The following is a 27,601-nucleotide window of genomic DNA, read 5'->3' as shown; positions in this document are numbered from 1 at the left end:
ACGCAGGAATCGTGCTGCCTGGCACACATTTTATACTTTATTCTCTCCATTTCAGTCAAGGTGTAGCCTGAATTTTTTTCAATCAAGATTCACCCTTAATTTAGATTTAGTTTTAAATTATTAATAAAATAAATAATATGGGTAATTTTAGGGCCTTTGTTTACAAGAACAGTGAAATACCATCCTGTTTTCTTTTTGTTTGCTTCTTAATTTTGCACCTGTTCACAGCTGACAGCCCTTGTCATCCTAGGTCAATGGCATTCAGCTTTATGGGAAGTCTCGCCGAGAAGCAGTCTCCTTTCTTAAAGAAGTGCCCCCACCATTTACCTTGGTTTGCTGCCGTCGGCTGTTTGATGATGAGGCCTCAGTTGATGAGCCAAGAACCATGGAACCTTCTCTTCTTGAGGCAGAGGTATGAAGGGCTGAGTGTGGCTATTATATATTTGTCCTTTATCAGGGCCACTCTAAAGAGGGTGTTCCAGTAGAAAGGCAGCTGCCACACCCTATTCAGTTTTATTTGGCTAGGCAACACGTTGAATGTTTGAAATTCTGGATTTACATTTGGCTATCTAGAACTCCCTGATAATGTCAGTGACAATGATGTATATCAATCTGATTTTAGAAAACTTGTTAAAAAAACAACTATTATTAAAAATTAATTGTCTGGATTTATGGCTTTTCTTTCTATTTCAACTTATTTCATCCTCACAAAGGTATATTGTTTGTGAGTATTGACTATCTTAGTCTTTTCTTTCTGAGAACTTTACAAATATGAAAAATTCTGATAAACTTCAGAGTGAGGGTAGAAGCTACCATAAATGCAGAAGATCAGAACACAGGTCAGCAATTCCTCTGCTGTTGGATGTCTTTCCTAAATGCACTGCAATTGTGGAAGGAGGTGTTAGGACATGTGTTGGCATCGCATGCCTTTTGGAGCATCATCTTTATGCCACTTCCTTTCTTGCCTGACATTGCCAGCGCCACCACAGTACCGTGCTCCGGCGTAGGCCTGGGAGATTAAAGGAAGACACAGACTTCGGTCATTCGTTAAGAGAGAATGCCAAAACTTTTACTGAGCATGTTCAATATATACAGCAAGCCAGGGAAGGAAAAATACAAACAGGAACTCAACTTGGGGGACAGTGGGCTGTCAATTGTAAATTCCCTGCCTGGGGTACCATGCCTACATCATGATGTTTTGATCTTAGAAAAACCACAGAATGTTACTTGGTAGACAGCAGCACACGAAAAGTCTCAGCCAGGGCATGGCAGCTCTTCGGGGTCCTACACTTGGCAGACACAAGCAGTTTAGTGGAGGGCCTTTCTTTTTACCTACCCGCCCTTTGACTTATAATTCAACTGAGTTCATCTTTGAAGTTTCGTACACCTTAACCCTTCTTACATACTTTGTGCATCTTTGGACAGATGACCTTGATTTCTGCTTCTATTGTGAAGAATGCCATGATGGTTTCAATTAGAATGACCCCAGTAGGCTCATGTGTTTGAATTTTTGATCCACAGTTGGTAAAACCGGTTGGGAAAGATTAGAAGTGTGGCCTTGATGGAGGAGGTGTGTCACTAGAGACAGGCTTAGAGATTTCAAAAACCCTTGCCATTGCCAGCATTCTCCCTCCCTCTTCATTGCTCCCCCCACCCCTTATGCTTGTGGCTGAGCTGATAAGCTCTCAGCTACTACCCCAGTACCATGCCTGCTGTTCTCTGTCATGATGGTCATGGATTCAGCTTCTGAAATTGTAAGCCCAAAATAGACTTATTCTTTGACAAGTTACCATGGTCATTGTGTCTTATCTAAGCATTAAAGAAGTAACTAAGACAAAGGTGACTGCTTACAGAACTTGGAGTTCTCTGGAGCTCATGTGAGAAGGCAATAAAGTAACATGTGCCTAGCTCTTAGCATTATACCTGCAGGTAGAGAGCTCCAAGAATGTCAGCCATGCTTTTCCTGAAGCCTCCCGCCCACCTACCATCTTTGTTTCTGATTCCCTAAATTACCAGAAAGTCTATAACTGATGTTCAGTTTGGTACTGTGCTATAGATCCTTGAACATGGGTAACTCATGCTTTTCTAAGAAGGTTGTCAACTCCTTTTGGGCATAGGCCATTTCTGCGATCTCCTGTTGCTGGTTTCTGTACTACATATAAAAGAACTTCAGATTCTTGATTGATAGCTTCCACTTTCTCCTCCTTTATTATATAGCCCAGGTTAGCCCAGGCCTAGTTTTTAGATCAAGTCTGGCTTTGAATTGAACTCATAATATTGCCTCGGTCTCTGCTGGGCTAACATAGATGTGTGCTTTGTGCCTAGCTGATACCTGGTGGGGCGCGTGTGTGTGTGTGTGTGTGTGTGTGTGTGTGTGTGAGTGTCTGTGAGTGATGTTGTCTTTATTTGTCTCCCAGACCAGATTTTTCTGAGTAGCCCTAGAACTTGATCTGTAACTAGGCTGGGCTCACAGAGAACCACCTGCGTTTACCTCCCAAATGTTGGGATCACAAGAGAGAACCACCACCTTCCATCTTCTGACACTTGTTTTAATGTAAAAGAAGAAAAAAAAAATTAAGGTGTTATATGTCTTTAATCTCAGCACTCAGGAGACAGAGGCAGGCAGAGCTCTGTGAGTTCAAGGCCAGCCTGTTGGGGACCGCATTAGTCCCACGTTGGGGCGACTAAAATATGTTTCGGCCTGAGCAAAATGTTGAGGCCCGGGCCGACCCACGTTTGGGCGGCCACTGTATCTCGGCCCAAGCTGCTGCTCCGGTCTGCAGGTCGGGCTTCAGCAAGAGCGAGGGTGACGGCAGATTCTACCTAATGTCTGAGATTCGTCTCTGATGATCCCTCTATAGTCTCTGATCTCAGTCTATATTCTCTGATCTCTGGTTCTGTCTTCTATAGTCTGACTTCTAAGCCACACCTCTAAGTTACACCTTTAATCATGCCCTTAGGTCTTGTCTCTAACTCTGATCTCTATACTTCTAAGTATACTATTAAGTCACACACCTTTAATCTCACACACCTTTAATCTCAAGGTATCTAAACCAAGATTATTGGAGTGTTCTCAGCTGTTGTAGGCTATTGTAATTTAAATCTCATGTCAGGGTATATGGCTCAAGATGGCTGCAAAGCTGATAGCCGCTTTCTGCTAAAAGTCGGCCCCCAACACCAGCCTAGTCTGCATATCAAGTTCCAGGCTATCCATGTTCACTACAGAGTACAGCCTTTCTTAAAACAACACAACTTTCAAGAATGGGCTGCATCTCAACCTTTGTAACTTTTACTATTCTCAGTAAACTGTAGTATGTGTGGTGGCTTCCCTGTGAAGCTGGATAAATAGACCTTGAGTTTAGTTCTGTCAGGTGTCAACCATCAGCCCAGCTTGCTGACTCTGTGTTCCCATCCACCATCCTGTGGAGTAGTGAACAGCAGCCTGAAACAGGCCAGTTGTCAACACTGCTGCCTGTTAGCTGATGGCTTTCTGTCTCTGTAAAGACTGGAGTTATGCAGAATTGATGTATCAGTGATACAGTCCAGTCCGGTGCAGAGTGTGCACATAGGGTGCCATGAAATCTTTATACACTTGTGCTTTGTGGTTATATGTGTGCTCTTAAAATGTTGGCTCTTTTCCAAGTGTTCTCTGTGTTTCATTTATCCTGATAAAATCTTCTACTCCTTTTTTAAAAAATTGTTTTCCTTTATGTGTACATATGTGTGTCTTTATGAGTGTATGCTGAGTGTGTACCCTTCAAGGTCAAAAGGGGGCGTTAGATCCACTTGTGCTGGAGTCACAGGCAGGTGTGAGCTGCCCAGTGCAAGTGCTGGGAACAGAACTGGGATCCTCTAGAAGAGCAGCAAGTATTAATTGCTTAATTGCTGGCATATCTTTCCGGCTCTGTCTTAACGTTGTTAAAACTCTGCAGTTAGGTGGCATTGCAACAGTTCTAATTCTCATTGGCCAGTGAGTATACACCCATGCTATCCCAATCATAAAAGCCTTTGAAACATTTTATTGGAAGCTGGAAGTATTTTCTTTTTAAACATATCCTTTTCCAGGTCGATGAGATGGCTTGGCAGGTTTCTGTTCTGGAAAGCATGGAAAGTAGAAGGAGGAAGCTGACTTAACTGAGGTTTTTCAGTCTTCACTCATATGCCACAACACGTGCATCCACACAACAAGAGTAACATTTTTTAAATAATAAAAAATAATGTCTCACATCAAACTGAAATATGTGGAGATTAACAGTGGGGACGGTTCCCTTACTTCAGGTTTGGTCAGTCAAGAACCAAGAACTTGTTCCTGTATGTAGGTTCTGCCCATCGTGTATTGGGTGTTCCATAGCTACGCAACAATAGTTTTATCTGAACCATTTCTCATTATGAAAGTTGCTTTGTACTCTTTCCCCATTATAGAGCCTTCCCATTGGTGCCTTTAAATGATTTTCCTATACCAGTCTCTCAGTTCTGTTTGTAGGAATGATAAGTTTCCATTTTATTTACTGAGAGTATCAAAGATTTTAAGAATCTGCTTTGAAAAGCTGTTGTTTAGCCGTATATGTGGCTCATGCCTGTAATCCCAACACTCAGGAGACTGAGGCAGAACTACTGTGAATTTGAGGTCAGCCTGGGCTGCATAGTGAGTTCCAAGCTAGCTTGAACTATTAAGACTGCTTCAAAAAACTAAATTGTTGTTTAGGCTGTGGAAGGACAAGGTACTTTTGGAAACATTAATTGGAGAAAAATAATACTGTGCTAGAAATGCCCTGAGTAGTTGATCTGTCTCGTTTTACTTCCCTGGGTTTCTAAAAAAACTGGGGGGTGGGGATGGGGCGTCTGTAAGAGAGAGATGTCAGGGAGTGGGAATTGAAAGAGAACCTGGAGGCTGGTCATTTGAACGAGCTCACTTCCTCTAAGACCAGGTTTTCCCTGTTCCTACTTGGAGAATTCCCCAGTGCTCAGGGAGTTGCCAGTGGCTGATGCCACACCTGTGCTGCCGCAGCCAGCACCGCTGCCTCCTCCTCCTCCCCTTCCCTCTTCTTGTTCTTTTCTAGTAAAACTTCCGTGGAATCTTCTGGACTAGTTTCCTTGAGCCCTGACTGTTCTCTTTTTCTGTCTCTGACTAAAGTTATGATTATAGTGTTGCTTTTAAAATATCTATGTGCCTCTATTTTGCATGAAGTTTACATTTTTATTTAAATTACCTATTTTTCCTTTTATGCTTCTAATGGGATGACAGACCTCATTGAAGTATAAGAGGTCAGTGTTAACACTTGCGTTAAACTATTTGAAAAACGTGTGAGAGCTCTGCAGTTTGAATGTCGGGATGTTTTATGAAGCTTTGACCTTGAGTGTGAGTTCCCAGTGCATGCCCCGTCTACAAAGAGCAAAAAGCTAACTATGCATGCCAGAGACACTTCCCTGTTTGAAATGAAACTGAGTTCTTTTTAGAACAGGACAGTGACTCCAGCATTTACCATCCTTGCTCTTTCAGGTTGACCACAGTGTAGATGTCGGCACTGAAGATGATGACGATGGAGAATTAGCCCTGTGGTCTCCTGAAGTCAAGACTGTGGAGCTGGTGAAAGACTGCAAAGGCTTAGGATTCAGCATTTTGGATTATCAGGTGTGGGGGACCTGCTGGGAGGGGTTTTGGTTTATGTTGTGGCTTTGTTTGTTTGTTTTTGACTGTTGGTTTATGCTGTCATTGCATGAATTAGTAATTGTTTAAAGCATTCACCAAACTCAAGTAAAACTGAATTCCAAAGGAGGGTAGTACTCGTTCTGTTGCTTTCTTTATGGTTGGTAGCTCTTAGTGAATATGGTGATGAAACAACTGGTAGCAATGATAAAGTCGATGCTTTTAGAGACTGGAACTTGGTAAGCTTTAAAAAATGGGTCCAGAACTATTGAAATATATTTCATGTATTGTGAAATATACTTATTTAGAGCATTCACCTAAGTTGTTTTAGTGTATAAGTTATATAATCATTGCCATTTTCACAGTAAGGTTCAAAAAGAAACCTGGATACTGAGGTACGAGGAGAGTAAGTTCAAGGGTAGTTTGTATTTCAGTGCCAATCTGGGTTATAAATGACACCATGTCTCCTAAAGCAGAAGCAAGCAGAAAGAAACCTGTGCACATTAGCAAATATCCCCACTCTCGTGTCTGTCCTTCCTGTCATATGAAGACTTCTATGGCTTTGCTTACCTGCTAGTTTTAATGAATTCAAATAGAAATATTCTTGGTGAAACTATCTGCTGATGGTGCATAACACCTTTGTAGTTAAATATTTATTATGGCTCCAGTTCTGACTGAATTAAGACTACTGATACAGGGTTGGGAGCACTGGAGCACACAGTAGGACACCTTTATTTTATAGCAACTTACCACCTACTCTTCCGCCATTGGACCTCTGATCATTGAGGGAAATTAAAGCTGGGACAAAAAAATCCCTTTGCTATTAAAGTGCACACTTTAAAACTAGTGTAACCTAAACACAATGTTAATAAAGCAAGATGTACTCCATGAAAGCCCATAAAATGCAAAATTATATAAAACCAGATTTAAATTTAGATTCATTCATTCACTCACTCATTCATTCAATGAATTAATGGTGTGGGTATAGGTGTATGCTCATGTACCCACATGGAGGTCAGAGAGCAACTTGGAGTCAGGTCTCTTTTTTACTATATAGGTCTTGAAGATAAAGCTCAGGCAGTCAGACTTGGCAGCTAATGCCTTTACCCACTGAGCCAGCTTGCTACTCTGAACCTTTTCTTTTAAACATGTATTTTATGGCTATAAATGTTTGGCTTGCATGCTCTGTGTGTACAGTGTGTGTTCCTGGTAGCTGCAGAACTAAGAAGAGGGCATTTGATCCCATGGAACTGGAGTTCTGGAGAGTTGGAGATGGCATGTTGGTGTTAGGAAGTAAACTTGGGATTTTTGCAAGAACAACAAGTGCTCTTAATTGCTGAAGCATCTCTCCAGTCTCTGAAATCACTGTTTAATATAATAATGTGATAGAGAATAGAGTACAAGAGAAATACTTAGAACATTATGTAAGATTTAAATTACGTTTTTGCTGGCATATTTCTGGGCCAGATAGGCCTCTGCTTTTAGAACTTCCTTTTAGAATATTATTGAATTATGAGTTGTTGATTTGAAATGAACATTTTGGGAAATAGTGGCAACAGGAAGCATCTAATTGTAAGATTCTCGTAAGAACTCTTGGTTCCCTGTACTGTACTTTAGAAGTGTCACCTATCCCCTAATATGTAGCCAATAAAAGACTCAGTAAAATTTAGGTCAGCCAAAACTCACTGGAATTAAATCAACAAATGTCAGTGTGAATTTGTTAACCATTTTTCATGCTGAGGTTTAATTTGCAAACACTTTTTAAATGTGATTTTGATGGTCAGCTAGTTTTCATTATTTTAGAGATCTCTGTATTTTCATTGTTAATTGATAAATATATTTTATTGTCGATTGCTTAGAACAACTGTAAGCTTTAAATAGTTATTGATTTGTCTACTTTCACTGCTAAGGGTGTGTAACTCAGACAGCTAACCAGCAGTTACAGCCCTGAGCTTCCTGGTTTTAGTGTTATACACCTTAAAGCAGAAAATTATCTCTGAGCTTGATAGAGTTCTGAAGGAAAGGAAAACTTGTAAGCCTCTCAGTTTTATGCCTCGTTGGCAGGAAATCACAACCAGTTTTGAGCTCTGTACTTTTAAAAATGGTTGTTCTAATGTGGATTGTTTTCTCAGTATGTTCTCAGAGGTATACATTTTGGATTCTGTTGTTTTCTATTTTGAATATTGTCATTTATAAATGTTTAGTTTTGCTTGTTTGTTTTTCCTGCACCTTCTCACAATCTATATAAATAGACACTGATTTCTGTTCAGGTTGTATGATGTAATTCTACTGTTAAAAAATAGTACTAGAAAATTCTTCTGTATTTGTGTGTTTTGAAGAACTGATAGAAGGCTCCTTAATTTCCTAATGTTACTTTAATTCAGGTAAAATGGATCAGCTTGTGTCTTCAATAGCCCCACTTTGGAAGGAAAGCATTCGCTTTTACGCTTGGTATTTTCCCTCAGTCAGATGTTAAGCACTCCCACAGCTGGGTATATAGGCATCATTTATCAGGGGTGTGAAAAAAAACCATTACCCACCAACGTCTTCAGATAATAGGGAAATGCAATTTAAAATTTGATTTGTGGTAAGTTTATTAATTTACTTAATTGTATAACCCTTAGAATCAGGTGAAAAATTCTAAATTTGAAAAATAGGGTTTACAACATTAAGTAGAGGAGTAGCAGATGCTATCAGAGGCCATGCTCTTGGGATTTCCATATCTGATGTGTTTTGTATAAACTTCTTAAGTGACTGAAAAAGACTAAGGGAGAGCTGGCCCTCCCAGGTTTAGCATGTCTACACTAAGTAGTACTGTAGGAACACTGTAGCCCTTTCCAGTGTTAGGAACTGGGGATGGTTTCTATGGTAAGGGTGTACATTAGCCATGTTGAAGAGGTTGCAGCTTTCCTTTTGAGCATTAATTTCAGTTAACTGTTTTTCTAGTTAATGAATTTTCCTCTGCCCCAAGAACTGAAAAATTTGTACATCTGTCTCCTAGATGTAACTTCTCTAGGACAGGTATAGCGATATCACATGCAAAAGATCATATGGATTAAGTAAGTTTGTGTGTAAAGGAAAGAAAATCTTCTGTTACATGAAAACATGAGCACTGTTAACCATCACTCAATTTACAAAATCAGCACAACAGTTGTTATTACCCCTCAATTGTGTGCATACTGCAGTGTGTTCAAACTATATAAATTTTAGCTATATAGTTAGATTAGGAAAATTAATAAGTAGATACCTTTGTTTAATGGAGTTGGAATTTAACCATGAAATTATTATCATGCAGTCACTTCCAGAGAGCCGTATGTGAGTCACCCTAAGAATTAGCGCTCCAAAGTTTAGTTTTTACATAATTTAGCTGCACCTTAAGAAAGCATGAGTGAATAGATTAGGGACCTTGAATTGATCCATGGAATGATGGAGTGGGTGGCTATCTCAGCAAGTTGGCAGTCCTAGTATTGATAGACCTTGTACAGCATAATAAAGCCGAGACGCCTGCTCTGAAATGAAGGAGCCGAGTCTGACACGGGATTCTAGCGGCAGTCATATGGCCAAAGAGCAAATGTGGGAACTCACTCATGTGCATACATTTGACACTAGATTGGGACAAGGAAAAGGAGAAAACAGTAACTATAATGCAGGTTAGATTTTAGGATAAAGCTTTTGTTGGCTGAGATATGAGCTGAGGTCAAGTCTGTCCCCACAGAGTCTGGCTAAAATCCTGTTCTGGGTGTTTAGCTTGTGAATCTCCATGTATTGAGTGGTGGAGACAGAGCATTGAAGTTTGATGGTCAGCTCTTTCTCAAAGCATCAGAGCACCTGGGAAATTTGTCCATAAGTTTACAAATTTTCAATAGTATTATTTTTATTATGTGTGTACGTATGTGTGTGTGTGTGTACACATGTGTGCATGTGCACTCGCACATGGGAGCATGATTCCAGGTATGCAGGTGTATGCATGGAGGCCAGAGAACTTTCTGGAGTAGGTTCACTCCTTTCCTGTCTATTCCATTCTGGGAAGAATGTTAGGTCAGACTTGTACAGCAGGCACTTCTGCCCACTCCCCATTTCCCGGTTCTGGCTGCATTCTTCATAGCATCTTTACTAGTCTGTAATGAGAGTTCCGTTTTGTACTTTAGTTGTCTTAGCTTTGGTCCTCTAACTTTTTATATATAAACTCACCATTCTTTGAATATTATTTCCATGGAATATTATTAATACTCATTTATATCAGCACTAATACAAATGTAACAGCAGTAGCAGGTGTCAAGTATTAATTATGTGGTAGTCTCTGTTTTACATGTGTTAGCTTATAAATTTCTCACAAAAAAAACATGTAATCCCTATTTAACAAGTAAGGAAACTGAGGGACAGATAAGTTAGGTGTTAAGTCCAAGTTCATACAACGGGAATACGGAAGAAGTGAAATTTGCACTCAAGCAATTGGGCTGACATCCCATTGCTTTTAAATATAGTATGATATTATTTTTTTTTTTAGGATTTTTGCATACATTTTTTAAAAATGGGACATCCTTATAGTAAATCTTGTTTTTCTAATTGGAAATTTTTTTTAAAAGAGTAAGCTGACAAGTAGCATTCTCCTTGTATTGGTCTATGAAAATTAAGTAAATATTAAGAATTGGTTAATGCAGTGTGTCCTTCTGCACCATGTAAGAGCTAGTGCTTCAGAAGAAAATGACTTCTAGTTTGGAACCTTGTTCTTACGGGTTAACATTTCTTAATAAAGTAATTTGGTAGCCTGAGAGACTGTAACTTCTGATTTCTACCAAAAAGCTTGCAAAGATTGAACTATATGGATTTTACCTTCAGTTGACCCTATAAATTTAAACGGAGCAAGTGGATATTTTCTGGTGTTTTGATTTATGCTGAACTTTGAGTAACCCCTCATGATTATAATTCACTGAAAATGTTTGACATTAGCCATGACGTTGCCATCTTTGGTACTTTTAAATTTCAGTGATTTAGAAGGGAAAATTTATTAACCAATAATTCTCCCCCCACCTACATCCTATTCTTCATTTTTCTCCCTCTTGAATGACTCAATCTTGGCCAAAGCATGTATTTTGGAAAGACTTCGGGTTGTCTCAGTGAGAGCTGAGTCACACATTAGGACGTCGGTCCTGCTGTAAGGATGTTTGGAAGGCCATAGACAGATAATGCTGTTGTGGGGTTGAATCACATGTGATTATTGTCGTAATGCTGCAAACCTGTGAAAGGCCATAGGCAGATGATGATCTTAAACAGAAAGTGCAGATAGTTTTCCTGAGGAAACAGTTGTGAAAACAAAACAGAGTGAGCTGAAGTGACTGCTGAGCTCGGAACAGTTTGCTTTAGAGCTGTGAGGAATTTGTGCACAGTTTCAGCTCTTAACTCAGAGAATCCATCGTTCTGTTTTGTTTGCAGCCCAGCAGAGAAAGACCCAGAGCCTTAAGGATGTCAGGCAGCCTCCTTACCACTATGCTACATGTTCAGCCCACAAATTTTCTTTACACAGACTTTTAAAACTAAAAGGGAAGGGTGTATCAATTTCATTTATAACTTAAAAGTATCTTTGGATTTTTGAGCACATTAAAATGTTTTAAAAGTTGGTAATGCACATCATATAAAAATTCAAAAGTACACCCAGGCCTTCTGTGACAGTCACTCATGGCTCTTCCAGGAAAATCCATTGTATTTCATGTCTTTCCTCCAAGATGTGTTTTATAAACACAGCATTATATAAATAATAGTTTTCTTGTTATATAAATTTTGCATTTTGACACATAAGTGAGATATACCATACATTTGTTAAGTACTCTGCTTTTTGTAACCAATTACATCTTCTTTCACTTTAGTATTTATTGAGCTACCTAGTTCTTTTTAATGACTGCATAATACATTATTGTTGATAGACAATAATTTATTCAGCTAGCTTCCTGAGGACCCACGTGGTGTAGGCTAAATAAGACTGTAGTGCATTGTTGCAGTAGTCTTTCATAAAACGGAGACAGTTAAGCTAGTGACACGCTTCTAGAAAAGAACATGCTAACCAGAGGAGCATGCACGTTTTCAATTTTGATACATTCTTACCAAATTGCTGGAACACCATTTTGAGATACAAGAGTTGAGATGAATTACAATTGATGTCTTATGTGGAACCATTTCTTTATTCAGATGGTTCTCCTGGAAAATATAAGCAGGTGTGTAATTCATGAAGTTAATGGTTTTCTATGATGTGAAAGGACTAAGTGATAGCAATATATAACTATCAATTTTGTTTCAACTGTAATTTTAGTGGTAATTTATTGTCTTTTGTAGCTAGGAGAGTATTAATATTCACTCTGGTATCAGTGCACATCCGTCTATTCCTAATTCTTCCACCAATCTGAATCTTCTTTATCAAGAATTGAGCTCTAAAATGAGGTGACATGCTAGAACTTTGCTTTTCACCAAGTGATTTGACAGTTTGAGTGAATACTGCTGTCAGTTGATAGTCTTAGTAGTTCATAGAAGTTCATCATCTTTATGGTCATTCTAGGTGATAAGTGTACAGGACCTAACTTACAGATTTGTTAAGTAATGACATAATTTTACCACATAGCAATAACATAAATAAGTCAGTTGCAAAACTCTCCTTTTTTTTTTTAGAGTATAAAATGCAGAGGTTATTGGTATATGCCAGGTTATATAGTTTTATTGTAATACTTGGACAAGCTTTAAGGAAACTGTTGGCACCTGGCATCTCTGCACACACGGCATATAGCTTGCTATTGACCAAGGCATTTGAAGATCACCATTTGTTTAAAGGACTTGGGGGAACTGACAAAGCCTAATTTTGCTTTTGCTGATGCCTCTTCACATTTATTTTATGAACATGAAGGTACTGTAAACTCTAGTGCCAATGGGGCTAAAGGTTTCTTTCTTAGAGGACTTGGTTTCTTTGCCTCTGTGGGAAAGCTCTACATTTTAAGCTTCTTCATTTGGCAAATGTCTTCATGCAGTGGATTGACTATGGCTGCAGGAGAGTCTTATGACTTATGTATGCACCGCTTTTCAGGCCTGTGGAATGGCTAGGTAGAGAGAACTTGATCCTTGCATCTGAGTTTGTACTTTGTTCAGTATGATGACCAACCTCCAAAGCGCTCAGTGCAGCAGGTCAGAATACTAAGATATCAAAGAGGCTCTGTGTATCAGTTTGAAATCCAGATAGCCCTGATCAAAAGTTTGCCTGAATAAGGCAGCTGCTCAGAATGAAGTTAGCCTGAGGACTCAAAGACCTTAAGTCAGGTTTGATACTGACTTTCCTGAGAATTTCATGGGTTTGGAATACGAGTTTGGAAAGAAATCTTATTGGTCTAGTGGGGACAAAAGAGAATAGCCATGTATAGCAAATGGTAGTGACCTGGACTCAGCTTTCTTGTGGGATAACTTTTCCTTTAACAAATATGGTCATGTCAGTTTGGCTTCACCCCAGTAAACTGCTAAGGAGAGGAACCAGAGGGATCTACTGGTTGTATTACCTTTGGTAAGTATTTCAGAAGTGGATAAACTACCTGTTACTGTTTGTTAAATGAACTCAGAGAGCTAAAACATTGGTACAAGATGCTCACATGTTCTGTATAGTTCCTTGTTATTATACATGTGGTACATTGTTTATATATCCCAGTGAGTTAGTAGGTCTTACCCTGTCTCCTACACAATAAACCAGAATGACAACTTCAGAAAGGTTTTGGATTTAAAGAACAAACTCAGTCTTGAAAGGCAGCTCATTACAAGTCTCTCACACCTCCAGACCTGGCTCTTTCAGAAGTTCCCACTCCATTCTGCTGTCCGATGTGAGGACCAGACTTCTAGATGGAAATCATAGCCCTTCCTCAGGGTGCTTCATGATTGACACAAGCCAACATGCAGTCATTGGAAATCGCTGTTTGTAAGACAAGTAGTAGTTTAGCCATGACGGACTTGGAAGTGGTGGAGCTGAGTTCTTGAGATTTTGGTGAGGATGTATGAACACTGATTTTAGACAGAAACAGTTTTTTTTTTCCTACTTACCAATCAGAGGTATTTCTGGTTAGTTTAGTTTTCTTCCCAGAGAAACATGCTTATTAGTGTTTAGCAAGCTTTGCTTCACATTATTCTCAAAGCTCATGGTCACTAGGATTTATCTCTCCAACCTGGCCCAAGCTCTTCAGAGATGTGATATTTTGTTACCAGAGCATAAAACACATATGTTTGACTTTGAGATGTTCAATGTAACTCCTTGGCCTTTTTCCTGTTTAGTTTAAAAGTTTTTATTAGGCACAAGCTGTGTGCTGTATATCATTGACCTGTCAAGGCTTACAAACAAAAACATACTGTAGAGTGAACAGCATCTGTGTCCTTGCTGCAGCCACTGTGGATGTCAGACAACTTCCTGGCCCACAGATGTCTTGTTTGCTGAAAGACTGAGGGCCGAGGTGCTGTGCTGTTGTAAGCTTCTTTTGTGTGCCTAGCCAGAGATCACAGACCAGAGCTAAATTTTCATGCGATATGACTCATATATGATAAATGGTTTAGCAAATGCTAGCACAGTTGGCCTAAATTAAGTACTCTGAGATGAAGGTAAAGGAATATATTCGTAGAAATTGGTATCTCCTCAGGTCTTCCTCAGGTCCATAAGGGCAACAATGATTATAACATGAATACTGCGGGCTTCCTGGGTGCTGTGCATGCAGTATTTCAGTCCATGCTTGACAGCTCTAAAATATCTGCTGTTAACTCTATTTGAGACAAGAAACACAAGTCTTCAAGAAAACAATTTGGCTAATATCACTCAGCTAGTACTTGTGTTTAAATTGAAAGTAAGTAGGCTAGAAAAGTAGAATAAATTCCAAAATCAATGCTTGAGAAGTTAGCTTTAGCCATTTTTTAAAAAAGTTTTTTTTACTATGTATACATGTATGTCTGTTTATTGATTTGTGAATGTGTTTTACCGCTCACAAAGTGCAGAAGAGAGAGTTGGATCTTTGAGTGGAGCCCCATTCATGAACTGGAAACAGTTGTCTCCAAACCAGCATAGGCCCTCTATGCTTGAACGTTTCTCCACCCCTGCTTGAGAGATTTTTAAGGTTTTACGTCTATAACATAACATTTCAATGACTGTGATTTTTTTTCTCTGAAGATTCTAGGCTACTTCTTATTTATAAGTTCACTTTCTACATTTAAAAATGCACAGCTCAGTATTATTAAGAATATCCACATTTCGACAGTGTGTTTTTAGTTATACTTCAGTACACACTGTCTTCCTGATGGAACCCCATGCCTTTCAGCTAGATAGTGGGCACATCCTTTCAGATATGCATCTTGCCTCATTTTGCTTCTATTTGCCCCCCCATCCCCACTCCCACACAACCCAAAATGCAGCCAGCAGAGGTTCTGGTCAAGGAGTGACTGACTGTTGAATGTGTGAATAATTACAGCATGGAATAAACATTTCAAAAGATGAAACAACTAAAGGGCCAGGCCTGTTACTATCCAATCAATATAACTGAAAAAAAGGGGAAGGGACTAAGAGAAAGTACTCCTCTTCAGGAGACCACAGGATATTCCTGTGGGAATAATGTTGATTCCCCATTTGAGCTGGGAATGCTGCTGGGGCAGGGCGCTGGCTTAGTATGTTTGAGGTGCTGGACTTTATAGCCATGAGCTGTGCTTGTAGGTAAACTTAAACATTTGGTTTTAAGTAAGTTTCCTTGCCTACTTCTTGTCTGCTGATCTTTAACTCTGCTTGCTTTGTTGTTCAGGAGCTGCATTGTTCTGTGTTTGATGCATAGAAAAATCTGTTCCCAATACCTAACAGAATTTAAGATGCAGTAAGACACAAGAAACTAGAAACTGTGCCAGTTCATCCGTCTTGAGTAGACTAGATGTGTCTTGTGGACACACATTTTGAACATGGTAGCATTGTGGTAATTGGTTTGCTAGTGTGGACACACATTTTGAATATGGTAGCATTGTGGTAATTGGCTTGCTAGTGTAGTACTTTGCTATATTACGAAATAGTTAAACATGAGTTAGTGTCAGAACACTTCTGCTCCTTATTCCTTATAACCACTTCCTCATTACTATATTCACTAGAATGTATTTGTCTTGCCTAGAAGTACATTGGTCAGATCAGAAGCTCTTTAGACATAACTAATTACCTCTCTTTCTCTTAAACCAGAACCAGTCTAGTTATTTTTAGTACAACTAAGGTACTTTGGGGTGGGGGTTCACACTTTTAAATTTTTATTTATGTATTTATTTTTCTTTGCATGTATGATATATATTTGTGTGGTCTTTTTCTATGTGTGCATGCACATATATGAATGCCATAGTGTGGTGTGTGTGTTTAGGTCAGAGGATAACTTTTACTTCCAGGTGGCTCCTAGGTATTGAATTAAAGTCATTGGAGCTGGCAGCATTGCCTGCTTAGCCATCTTGGTAGCCCATTTAATAAAAGACACTGTTCAGTTTATTCTTTGACAATTTCACACATATTTATAATGTGTCTTGGATGCTAACACTTACCATTCCTCCCCCGTGGACACCTTGTCCTCCTGTATTGTTTTCTTTTTTTATCTTTAGTAACTCATTGAGTAGAAATAGTGTGTCTATACACATTGGTTTAGAGCTATCTGCTGAAGCATGGGCATGTCAGTACCTTCAACTATGAAAAACATTAACTCTCCTTTCCCCGGTAGGTATTAATTACCAATAGCCCCTCAGCTAGCACTCATGTGCTTCACCCATCCAACTGGAATCTTAGGTGGCTTACTGTGAGTGTTAACAGCGTGTCATGTCCAGGAGACAGCATTTCACAGCACCTCCCATCTCTTTTCTGCTCTGGCTTCCACAATGTTCCCTGAGCCTAGGAGGGATTGAGATTGATATAGATTTCCCCTTTTGGGTTGAGCAGTCAACAATCACTTAATTTCAGGTCTGTCACCAGTTACAGTCTCCGCCTTTTAATTACTGCCTTAAAATGGCAAGTAGGAAGAAAAGAGACATTTTAAGATTGCTTCGCAGCTGCCAAACAAGGATGATACTTACAAGACATCCTAATACAGAAGTGAGAACTCTGCTAGGTCCTAAGCCTTAAAGAAAGAAATACAGGCAACTAAGGAAAACAGACAGACAGACTGAATGAGTGAATGAATGAATGAACGAATGAATGAATGAAAATGAAGGTAAATATGAATCAACAACTAAAATAGTTCGTGAATTTGAGAAAACAAAGGAGGAGGTTAATATGGGAGGGGCTGGAGTGCAGAGACGAAGGGGAGATTTCGAAAACTAAATTTTAAGAACATTGGTTTAGTGTAGGAGGGCATATGTCATATATATTTTATTTGCTGACTTTCTTTGAGTGGCAGAATACTCAGGAAGTTAGGCTAATATGATCAATAAGTAGACTGTCTATGAATTTTAAAGAGATACCATTAGTTAAAGTATAAATGTGGTAAATAACACATTTTTGTGACCATAGCATGCAGTTTTTCATCGCTAATGCAGTATAAGTATCTTGCTAAGAGTATGAAACCCAGGCTGGTCTAGAACTCTTCATGTAACCAAGGCTGACCTTGAGCTCATACTCTCCCCGTTTTTGGTGTATGTGTGTGACTTGTATAAATTATACTCAGTACTGTCATTTAGGTATAGGATTTTAGAGTCAGGGAGTAGACAGATCATGGCAGATCCTCCTAATCACTCATTTCACATTGAGGAAACTGACTCAGAGAAGAAATGGAGACACTTGTACAACCGTTGGATCAAGCTGGAGCTCAAAACTATGACATACAGTCCACACTCACCCTAGACTGGAGGGTTAGTTGGCTGTCATTTTTGTCTCTTCTGTACTCTTCCTTTCTTCGTTATAAAACCTCAGTTTTCTACTGACTGTGTTCCCAGTGGAAAAATGGCATTTTACACCAGCTTTACATCAGTGTGCCAGAACTGATATGTGTTGATGTCCCTGTCCCTTATCTTGCACAGCTCAGTGGGTACCTCATCTTTGCCACTCCTTGTCCTAGATGCTTCCATTTGTGTGCCTCCAAGATGAAGTAGTCAGCTGTCTATCTTTTAAACTTAGTATTTTCTTCCTACACCCCTTATTTTGGCACCTCCTTGAGATATTCCTTTGAAAATTCATTTAACCATTAAATGGTGTAGCATGTAAGTTAATATTCTTTAGATTAATTAATAAAATTGACATTTACAATTGGCAAGTTACTATTTGGCTTTTAGTTTGGTTTCGTTGCTTTTTATTTAGAATAACCCCTTAGGAAATACTACATTCTTATTGTGCAGAAGTTACTGTATGTATGTATCCTGTAAAATTGTCTCTCAAATGTACTTCTCACACCTACATAAAATGTAGAACAAAACTCCATTTCCATAGTAATTATGCCACAGCCTTGGCTTTCTTGGTGCTGGTTTGTTTTTTTCCACTTATAAATGGCTTTCTAATTCCGTGTTGACTGACACTGTTCTTCCAGCCTGATTTTACACACCTTCATCCTTGGTGAAAGACTCGGTATTCCAGCTGGAGAGTAGGTTTGGGGCAGTAAGCTGCTGTGCCACATAGCCCAGAATTGTGATATACATGTAAGGTTATATGAGCCACCCATGTTCCTCTTCATGTTAGTATTTGTAGCCCAGTACATATCTTAATATTATATATTTAATATTCTCAGTTCATAATAAGTATGAATATTATCAGAGGAACCTTCAAGATAGGTCAGCAGGTAAAGTCAGTTGTTTTCGAGCTGAAGACCTTAGGTGCTACATGGTAGAAGGAGAGAATAGACTCCAGCAAGTTGTCCTCTGACTTCCACATGGCACGGTGTGACATTCACACACATCTACACACACTAAAATGAATAAAAAGAAAATACAATTTAAAGTGTCATCTGATGGGCTGGAGAGATTGCTCAACAGTTACCAGGGCTACTGTCAGAGGTTCAGGTTCAGGTCCCAGCACCCATGTAAGGGCTCACAAGCATCTGTGACTCTAGTTCTAGGGATCGGATGCTCTCTTCTGGCTTCCACGTGCTCACCAGCCGTATACATGGTGCAGACCTACATTCAGCAAAACACTCATACATACAAAATAATAATAAACACATCTTAAAATTGAACCAAAGGTAAAGAACCTCTTGGACAGATTTTTATTTGAAATAAACTTGGTTCTCTCTCTTGCCCATCCTGCTGTGTAGTTTCTGAATCTCTGACCTGTTAGTGTTTGAGTATTGATACAGAATAGATTAAATTAAAACAAACAAACAAAAACCCTCAGAAGCTATTTTATATTATGGCCAGGAATAAGTTATTTCACTTCGTTTTTTGTTTCCTTTTTGGGGACAGTACTACAAAGCATGGGGATCTTCACCCACATTCCTGTTATTTTTGACAAAGATTCTTCTGAAAACCTTTTGCCATGTTATTAAACTGCTGGCTTTCTCGACCTGTGTTTCCTCCTTGTACAGGAGCCCTTCCGGTCTCCGTGGTTTCAGTAGGGCCACTTTGTTGTCTTCCTCATCTGGATTTTGGAACACACATGGTGCTCTGCATATCTTGTTCATGTCTGTCATTGGCAAAAGCCACGTTTTCAGGGAGCCTTCTCCCTGCCCCAGGTGCTGTGCTGTGTTCTGCTTTAGTTTACATGGTCTGGTCCTTTGATCGGGAATGAATAGAGAAGTTCATATAATGTGTTTTATAGGCAGTTCAGAAACTTGGAATCCTATCCATTGGGACATAATGGCTGTCATGTGTTCACTTCTCTTGCTGTAAATGTGTTCTTAAGGCTCACCAAATGATTGGATTCTTGAGCAACTAAATATAAATTAAAATTTGGCAAAGAAGTGCCTGAGTGGAGTTGTCTGGAGACATGCTATACTTTCTGTACTGTCTGGTGTGTCATTGTCCAGATCTTGAAGTATAAACCCTTAACAAGCAAACATGGTATGGGAAGTATTCAGCTTTACAGAGAGGAGATGTGTATCTCCTGCGGTGTCTGTGTTCTTTCAGCCTTTGTTCACTTAGCAAAACTTTATTTTAGGCAGAGAGGTTTAGTAGCTGAAATGAATACACTAGAATTTAACTGCTTTAAACTCTGACTCTACCTTTTGCCAACTTTGTGCTTAGATAAAGTCTTTCAGTTTCTTTCTTCATTTTCTCATTCAGACAGTGCAGATAATAATGGTACCCACTTCACAGTGGTGCAAGGATGAAACAAGTACACATCAGTGAGACCTCCTGGTCTGTAAGCACTGGGGAGATATGGACAGTTGTTATGACTGTTTATGTATGATGGGGAGTAGCTTGCTTTGTGTACATTTATAGTCCAGTAAGTATTTTGATAGTCAGTGCCTTCTGTGTCATAGGCATTGTAGTAGGCCCTTGTGAGAAAAGCAGCAAGCAAGCAGACATACTCTTCCTTCTACCTTTTTAAAAAGTTTTATTTTCACTTTAAGATCTCTCTCTCTCTCTCTCTCTCTCTCTCTCTCTCTCTCTCTCTCTCTCTCTCTGTGTGTGTGTGTGTGTGTGTGTGTGTGTCCACTCCTTGGAGCTAGAGTTACATTTAGTTGTGAGCTGCTGGATTTTAGTGTCAGGAACTGAACTTGGGTACTCTGCAAGAGCACTATTTAAAATAGTGAGTTTGCTGATTACTTGATTATGCGTTTGTGTGTTCAAGTGTGCATATGCATGTCCTCGTGTGTGCACATACCATGGTGTGTCTGTGGAGATCATAGGATAACTTATAGAAATCAGTTCTTTTCTTGTGGTTCTCTCCTTCCACCATGTTGGTTCTACAAATCAAATCCGGGTTTTCAGGGATGTCAGTAAGTGGTCTTACCTGCTGAGCCAGCTCACTGACCCCATATTCTTTTGTAATGCTATGACACTCTGTTGTACTGCATTGGTGTATGGCTGTATTTTTCTGCTTTCTTAGCAGCTTTGATTGGCTTTCAAACAGTATTTTATTAGGTACTTTTCTCACTGCTGTAACCAAATACCTAACAAAGTAATTAACTAAGAAAGGGGAGAGTATTGTGGCTTCCAGTTTAAGAGGCACTGTCCATCATGGCAGCGAAGGCATGGCGGCAGGAATAAGACAGCACTTAGTCACAGGGCATCCTCAGTCACAGTGAGACAGCAGTTCGTCACAGGGCAGCCTTAGTCACAAAACAGGGTGATAAATGCCAGTCATTGGCTCATTTTTCCCTCTTTGGTTTAGTTTGGTTTTGTTTTGGTTTTTTATTTTTTTCGAGACAAGAGTTTCTCCATGTAGCCCTAGCTATCCTGGAACTTACTCTGTAGATTGTTTTGTTTTTAGTAAGACAGTTATAATGGTTATAGTAAAATTATAGAAGTCATATAATCAGGCAATACAAAATATTCTGGGTATATTTAACTGGGGCACCTAACTCTGTAGTATAGAAATATATAGTATGTACCTATATTTAGACAGTTTGGAAATAAATATAGTATGGGATATTATGGAAATATATTATGAGAAGTGCTAAAATTGACTTCACTAAATAGAAAAGTATTTCAGTGTGTAGGGAATTGGGAAGGCGTCTTGTTGGAGCAGATCTTGGCAAAGACATGGGTGAGTGTTAGTGGCCAGGGAGACAGCGCCACAAGTTTCAGTAGTCCTGTGTTGTGATAAAGTGTGGCACAAAGGAGCAGCCATGGGCACTTTAATTCTTTGAACTACTTTAATTCTTTAAGACTTTCACACGGTATTATGATCATGTCCACCTCCACAGCCTTACCCCCATTCTTCTCAGATCCTTTCTCCCTCCTTACTGCCTCAGTTTCCTTTTATTTTTAGTGACCTATCAAGTCCAGTTTGTGTTGCTCGTGTACTAAGAGTGTGGCACCACTGGGGCTTCACCCTTAAAGAAAACTGCCCCTCTGCCAAAGTCAGTCAGGAGCAGTTTCCAGTTCCTGTAATGTGGGAGGGAGCTTGTGAGTGCCCCCCCGCCCCCGCCACCTTTGCAAGAATGTTGCCTGGCCTCCTCTTTGTGTAGGTGCCTCAGCTTCTGTGAGTTCATGGTGCAGAAGACCTTGGTTCAGTATGTCTCTTCCTGACCTCTGGTAATAAGGCACATTTTAATCTTGATTTTCTTAAAGTTTCTATTACCTCTGTAGAAAGTAGACAGATGAGGACAAGATGAGACACTGTAGGCATAGTGTAGGATTGTAACATGTATCTAGGCAGGAAGCAGAGTGAGGCTAAGCAAGGTAGTAGGGGGGCAGAGGAGGAGCATGATAGAAGATGTGGAAGATAAGAGTTTGACCTGTGAAATACACACCTCAGTGCAAGGGCAAGAGGGCAGGTGTGTGCCAGGGAGAAAGGGGTCTCTTTGTTAGGTTGGATCTCCCTAAAGATTGCAGAATCCAATATTCACAATAAATATCAAACCATAGCATCACTTCAAGAGTATTAAAATGTTCTAGAAGCCCTTTCTTTGGTCAGATGTGTTGGACTGGCTTCTGAGAAAGAGCTGGCTTCTGTGCAGTGTGCCCTGAACATTCGCTCTTCTTAGTTGATTAGAGGAGTTTGTTCTGTCCTTTAGAGAACTTAACACTCTCATGAAACATCCTTTTCCTCAATAGTTGAGTTAAAACAAACCTGGGACACATACTGTGGATGGTGCAATAACACGTAAGGCTTTTGAATAAGCAGGAGGAATTTCCTTCCTAAGGCAAACTGGCAAGTGTTTCTTATGCTCTATGATTGGCTGTTAGTGCCCTCTGTTGGATATTCACCCTAAAGCAGCTTCTTGCAGTTCTCTTTATCAAAAGGAGAAACATGAGAGATTGAAAAATTATGATAATGACTGTCAGGATGGATCATGGGTAAAGGCACAGTAACCTGAGTATGAGAGATTCGACTCTGGCAGGTTGTCCTCCGATGGTGTTATACATATGCACACACACTATAGTAAAAGATGATAAAATCTGTGAGAATGCTAAAAATCTGGTTGCAGGGCCCCAAGGTTCAGTGACAATCTTGAAAAATATCTTTACCATCTTGTTTGATAGACCTTGTTTATGATATTATGGACTGTTTTCCAAAAGTAGACATTTCTAGTGAGAAACAGCATGTGTCAGGGTGATGTTTGAGGATTTTCCATGTAGCAAAGGGTCATAAAGCAGCTACCCCGGTAGGTAAGAGCAGCTCCTGCCTTGATGGTCATGCAGAAATCACTTGCTCATTTTGGGATGTGGGAAATTGTACAGTCAGGAACATCATCCTCAGGACAATGGTTATTATGTGGGAAGCTTCATGGTGTGTGTGTGTGTGTGTGTGTGTGTGTGTGTGTGTGTGTGTGTGAGAGAGAGAGAGAGAGAGAGAGAGAGAGAGAGAGACAGACAGACAGACAGACAGACAGAGACAGAGACAGCTTAAGTTTTCTTTCTATAAGCTACAAAGAAGCAATCTTTGGGTGCTGTCCTCCAGGAAAAAGTAGTAAGATTATTTGACTAACTAGATTGCCAAGCCTGAATGCATTTTAGTAAGCAAGTGCCCCTAACACTAGTTTGCATTCTGAAGGAGACTATGCTCCATGTACATAAGGACTCACTTGACTTTTCTGTAATAAATGAAATTCATTATCTTTCCACAGCAGAACTATTTTCATTATTTCTCAATGAATCATGCTAATTATATAGTGATACTCTTTCTAATACTTGTTTGTCAGCTTCAGTTGGAACATGCTCGTTCAGCTCTTCAAGTTTCTGGTTCAGTGTTATATGAAATGGTATCAAGTGAGTATCCATAGCAAGCTTAGAGAAATCATTTACTTTTGGCATATTTTACTCTTAGCCTTTCCGATAATATTTGGTGATCACTAATAGGAAGCCATTCCTTCCTCCCTTCCATGTATTTCATGCAGTTTCCCTCCTGTCCCAATAAAAAAGCCTTTTATCAAAAACTGACATCCTAAATGAAGGACATAATTGTATAGCTTATTTATTAGTGTGTTAAACTTAAAATGTAATGGTTTCATATTTCAAAATGAAAGCATGTTGTGATTCATGGTTGTCAGTGACAAAGGGGACAGCTCTTCCATGTGACTGCTGTGATAGCCTTGCATACACACTGGATTGCTGAGTCCTGTTGCTCTCTTCCTGTACAATAGCTCCCTCTACTTGAAAATATCAGTGTAATTATAGCTTAACACTACATACCTTATTAGTGAGATACTTTTGTTTTTTCTTGCTACGTTATGCCTTGTTAAATATCAGATTATGTTAGACAGTTAACAAGGGCCTGGTCTCTTGGGAAACAGTCAAGGTCAGTTGAGAAGAAAAAGTAAGAATTGTATTTGAGAGCACTGTTGAAAGGCTATTGTAGGCTTTGTTGATGTCGATGTGTATATTTTGTTATAATTTTGTGCAATGTTTTGAAAAGAATGTACTGAGGTGTGGAAAGCAAAACCAGAAATCTTCAAAAGAGCCACCAACGCTTCTCATAGATAGCCTGCATTTTGGCACATCCTGCACATCCTTGCTTTGCTAATTCCAAAGTGTTACAGTAAATCTGGCAGTTTCTTTCTCCCTCTTCTCTCAGGAAGAATTTGATAGAAGCAAGCACAGTAGAACCCTGTTTTGCTACAGTGGCCTGTGTAAAATGGTGTAAAATACACGCATGATGAAACAGTGCCACAGATGTGCTGTGGCTGGGTAACGAGGAAGGCTTAGCGGCAGTGCCGTATCATTACCATCTAATCATAGCACTCAGGAACCTGAAGCAGGAGAATTACTCTTGAGTTCCAGGTTTTTCTTCAGAGTTGTATTCCTCAAGCAGATGCATTAATATGTCATCTTCTGTACTCAAATCAAAGAACACAGGGTCCTCCACTGAATGAGAGATCTTCAGATTGGCTTGCTCATGAATTCCCTTTATCTATATTGGAAATTTTCTGATCTAGGTCCCTAAATCTGTCATAATTTCAATTATTTAAAAACATGCACTGTAAGTGCATACCTGTATGTGTGTTGCTGATGCTGTCATTGCCTGGTAGTTACTTTACCATGCAACACTTATTCTGTGTGTGTGGGAGCGTGTGTATGTGTGAGTGGGGGGGGGGAGCAAGTGTGTGTGTGTGGGGGGGCGAGCATGTGTGTTTGTGCGTGTGTGGGAGTGTATGTGTATGTGTATGTGAGCGTGTGGGGGGAGCATGTGTGTGTCTGTGTGTGTGGGAGCATGTGTGTGTGTGTGTGTATATGTGTGTGGGAGGGAGCGTGTGTGTGTGTGTGTGTGTGTGTGTATCAGTCTGTCAGTGTCTGTGTCTATATGAGTGTGTATGGTGCACAGGTAAGGTGCATGTACCTGCATACAGTGCAGAGGCCAGAAGAGGGTGCCAGATACCCTCCTCTATTACTCTGCCAGGATCTCTCCTTCAATCTTAGGCTAGCCTTTCTACAGTAGAATGGAAGCCAGCAAACCCCAGCATTCCTCCCATGTCTACCCTACTTGGAGATAGGGTTATAGGTGTCTGTGTCAACATTCAAACTCTGGTTCCTGTGATTTGGGAGTAAGTGCTCTTAGTTGCTGAATTATCTTTTCAGCTCCTAAATATTCTTTTAAAATATTCTTATTCTTTCTCTCTCCCTCCCCCCACTTCCTGACCTTAAGTGGTTTCCTAGAAGGATGCTGTATTTGAATGATGAAGTGTTGTTTCTATTTTATGCTGCCCTTAGAGTCTGCTTATGGACCAATGGCCATGTCTTTGTCCTACAATACAACTAAGCTTGAGAGTGTCAGAGAATCTTACCTAACTGTTCCCAGATCTCTTGTGGCCAGTCACTGAAAGTTTAAAGAATAAATTTATATGTATTGAGCTTTCAGACCACAGTTGAAACTGTTAGATTTATGTCTTTACCATGATGTAAGCTGATATTATAAGATATATAGAATGATGTTTTCATTGATGTAAGCTTCTATAGAATAGCAATAGAGTACTGGCCATATGAGATAAACCAATCAGATTTGTTAAAGATGAACTTTCTTAAGCCTGCATGTTTATTTTCAGGGGGCTGACTTTCTTTCATTTGACTTGTAGGACCCCCTGGACCCCACAAGGTCAGTGATTGTGATTCGCTCCTTGGTGGCAGATGGCGTAGCAGAAAGAAGTGGAGAACTTTTACCTGGAGATCGCCTGGTTTCCGTCAATGAGTTCTCTTTGGACAATGCCACTCTTGCTGAGGCTGTGGAAGTGTTGAAGGCTGTACCCCCAGGTGTGGTGCACCTTGGCATCTGTAAGCCTTTGGTGGTAAGTTTGGAACTCAGTTAATATGGAAGTGGTAGTTAAAAACATGAACTTGGAAGACACATCTTGAAATGTGTTAATAAGGGAAATAAAACTAGTACAATAAAAAAAAAAAAAAAACATGGGCCAGGGGAAGCAGACATTCCTGGCCTTGAATCTGTCCCATGTGGCTTACTACGTGTTTAACCTTGTGCAAGTTTGTGTTCTTTCCTTTTTTAAAACTCAGGTTTGTTTTATGTTAGTACACAGTGTTTGAGGTTTTTGCATATGTGCACAGTGCCCACAGAGGCCAGAAGAGTGCATCAGATGCCCTGAACTGTAGTTAGAGGTGAATGTAAGCCATCCTATGTGGGTACTGGAAACCCACACCCAAACAGAGTCCCTAGCATCAAACTGCTGTTCTGAAAGAGCAGTAAGCAAGTTTCTGATGTCTCTGACTTATAACATCAGAGCAAGTTTCAGGAATAAGGGCCATGCTGCCTGATGCCAGCCTTGTCCCTGCCACTTTTATTACTGCCCCTTTACCTTCAGGTTTCTAAATAGAATTCCTAAGTTCTAGTCAATATAAGTTAAAATAATTTTGCATTTTAATTTTAGAACAGTGGTTCTCAACTTTTTTATTCTTGCTACCCTTCATTATAGTTTCTCATGTTTTGGTGATCCCAACCATAAAATTATTTTTTTGCTCCTTCATAACTAATTTGCTACCTTTGTGAATTATGATGTAAATGTCTAATATGCAAGATTATGTGGTATGTAACTCCTGTGAAAGGGTTGTCCACCCTAAAGGGATTGCAACCCATAGGTTGAGAACCACTGTTCTATGCTGGTGTTAAGAAGGTACAATGACCTGGAATTCATGTTTTTGTCCATATGGAAATGAAATTTTCATACTTTCCTGCCATCATCTGTGATCAGCATATCTGTTTACCCTTAGGGCTGACAACCTTTCTGTGGTCAAATTGTTTTGAGGTCATTTTACCATATGATGTACTATTTCATGTTACTGTTCTTGACTGTGGGTTCCTTAAAATTGTATTGTTCAGGTTCTCGGTATAAAACAAACACTTGATTATTTTCATTTAGTTTTAAATGAGTGTTCATTGTACATCACTATATTTTAAGCCTCTCACATGTATTAATTAGTGTTATCTTCAGAGCAGTGTCAAGCGTCCTCTTGTCACTCATTACGAATGAGCCAATGGAGAGAGAGGGAGTTGAGTAACTTTAGCAAAGTTTCATCAAGGAGTAGGGTCAAAGTATGAGCTTGGCTGGACAGTTTCAAGCCTTATACCCTTTCTTAGGCACAGCACTCTAAGCCCGCTTTATTACAGTGTCCTGTTTAGTTTGCCTGCATGTATCTGAACAGTAATTTGGTCATGGTAGGTTGTCAGACTGGGTTTCTAGCTTTGCTCTGAATAACTCGGTGAGTTTCAAACTTCAGAGGTGTGTAAGCTACAAAGAATCCAGTGGGTGAAGGTTGACCTGGAGATTGAGACCGCGTCCTCGGAGGTTGCTAATTCTTCACAAGCCTCTCTCTTTAGTGGTCGCCCATATTGCTCTGATGTAGCACTTTACATTTCATAAACATTGTATTGGTGATTTGATAAAGTCGACCAGTTTTATTTTATGAATCTTT

The 27,601-nt window shown here is 39.7% G+C and overlaps 1 protein-coding gene across 5 annotated transcripts in view; it reads left to right on the top strand.

The window, feature by feature from the left end:
• Patj (PATJ crumbs cell polarity complex component) overlaps positions 1–27,601 on the top strand; it is a 302,257-nt gene that overhangs the window by 66,990 nt on the left and 207,666 nt on the right. For all 5 annotated transcript variants that reach the window (XM_076934632.1, XM_034502319.2, XM_076934635.1 and 2 more), the window contains 3 exons: positions 251–412; positions 5,501–5,632; positions 25,756–25,965. In XM_076934632.1, coding sequence (XP_076790747.1) covers positions 251–412; positions 5,501–5,632; positions 25,756–25,965 — 504 coding nt within the window. The remainder of the gene's footprint in view (positions 1–250; positions 413–5,500; positions 5,633–25,755; positions 25,966–27,601) is intronic.

Source organism: Arvicanthis niloticus, chromosome 5, assembly GCF_011762505.2.
Source record: "Arvicanthis niloticus isolate mArvNil1 chromosome 5, mArvNil1.pat.X, whole genome shotgun sequence".
Taxonomy (NCBI): domain Eukaryota; kingdom Metazoa; phylum Chordata; class Mammalia; order Rodentia; family Muridae; genus Arvicanthis; species Arvicanthis niloticus.
The sequence above is the reverse complement of the archived record's forward strand: the minus strand, read 5'-3'. Positions and strand labels throughout refer to the sequence as shown.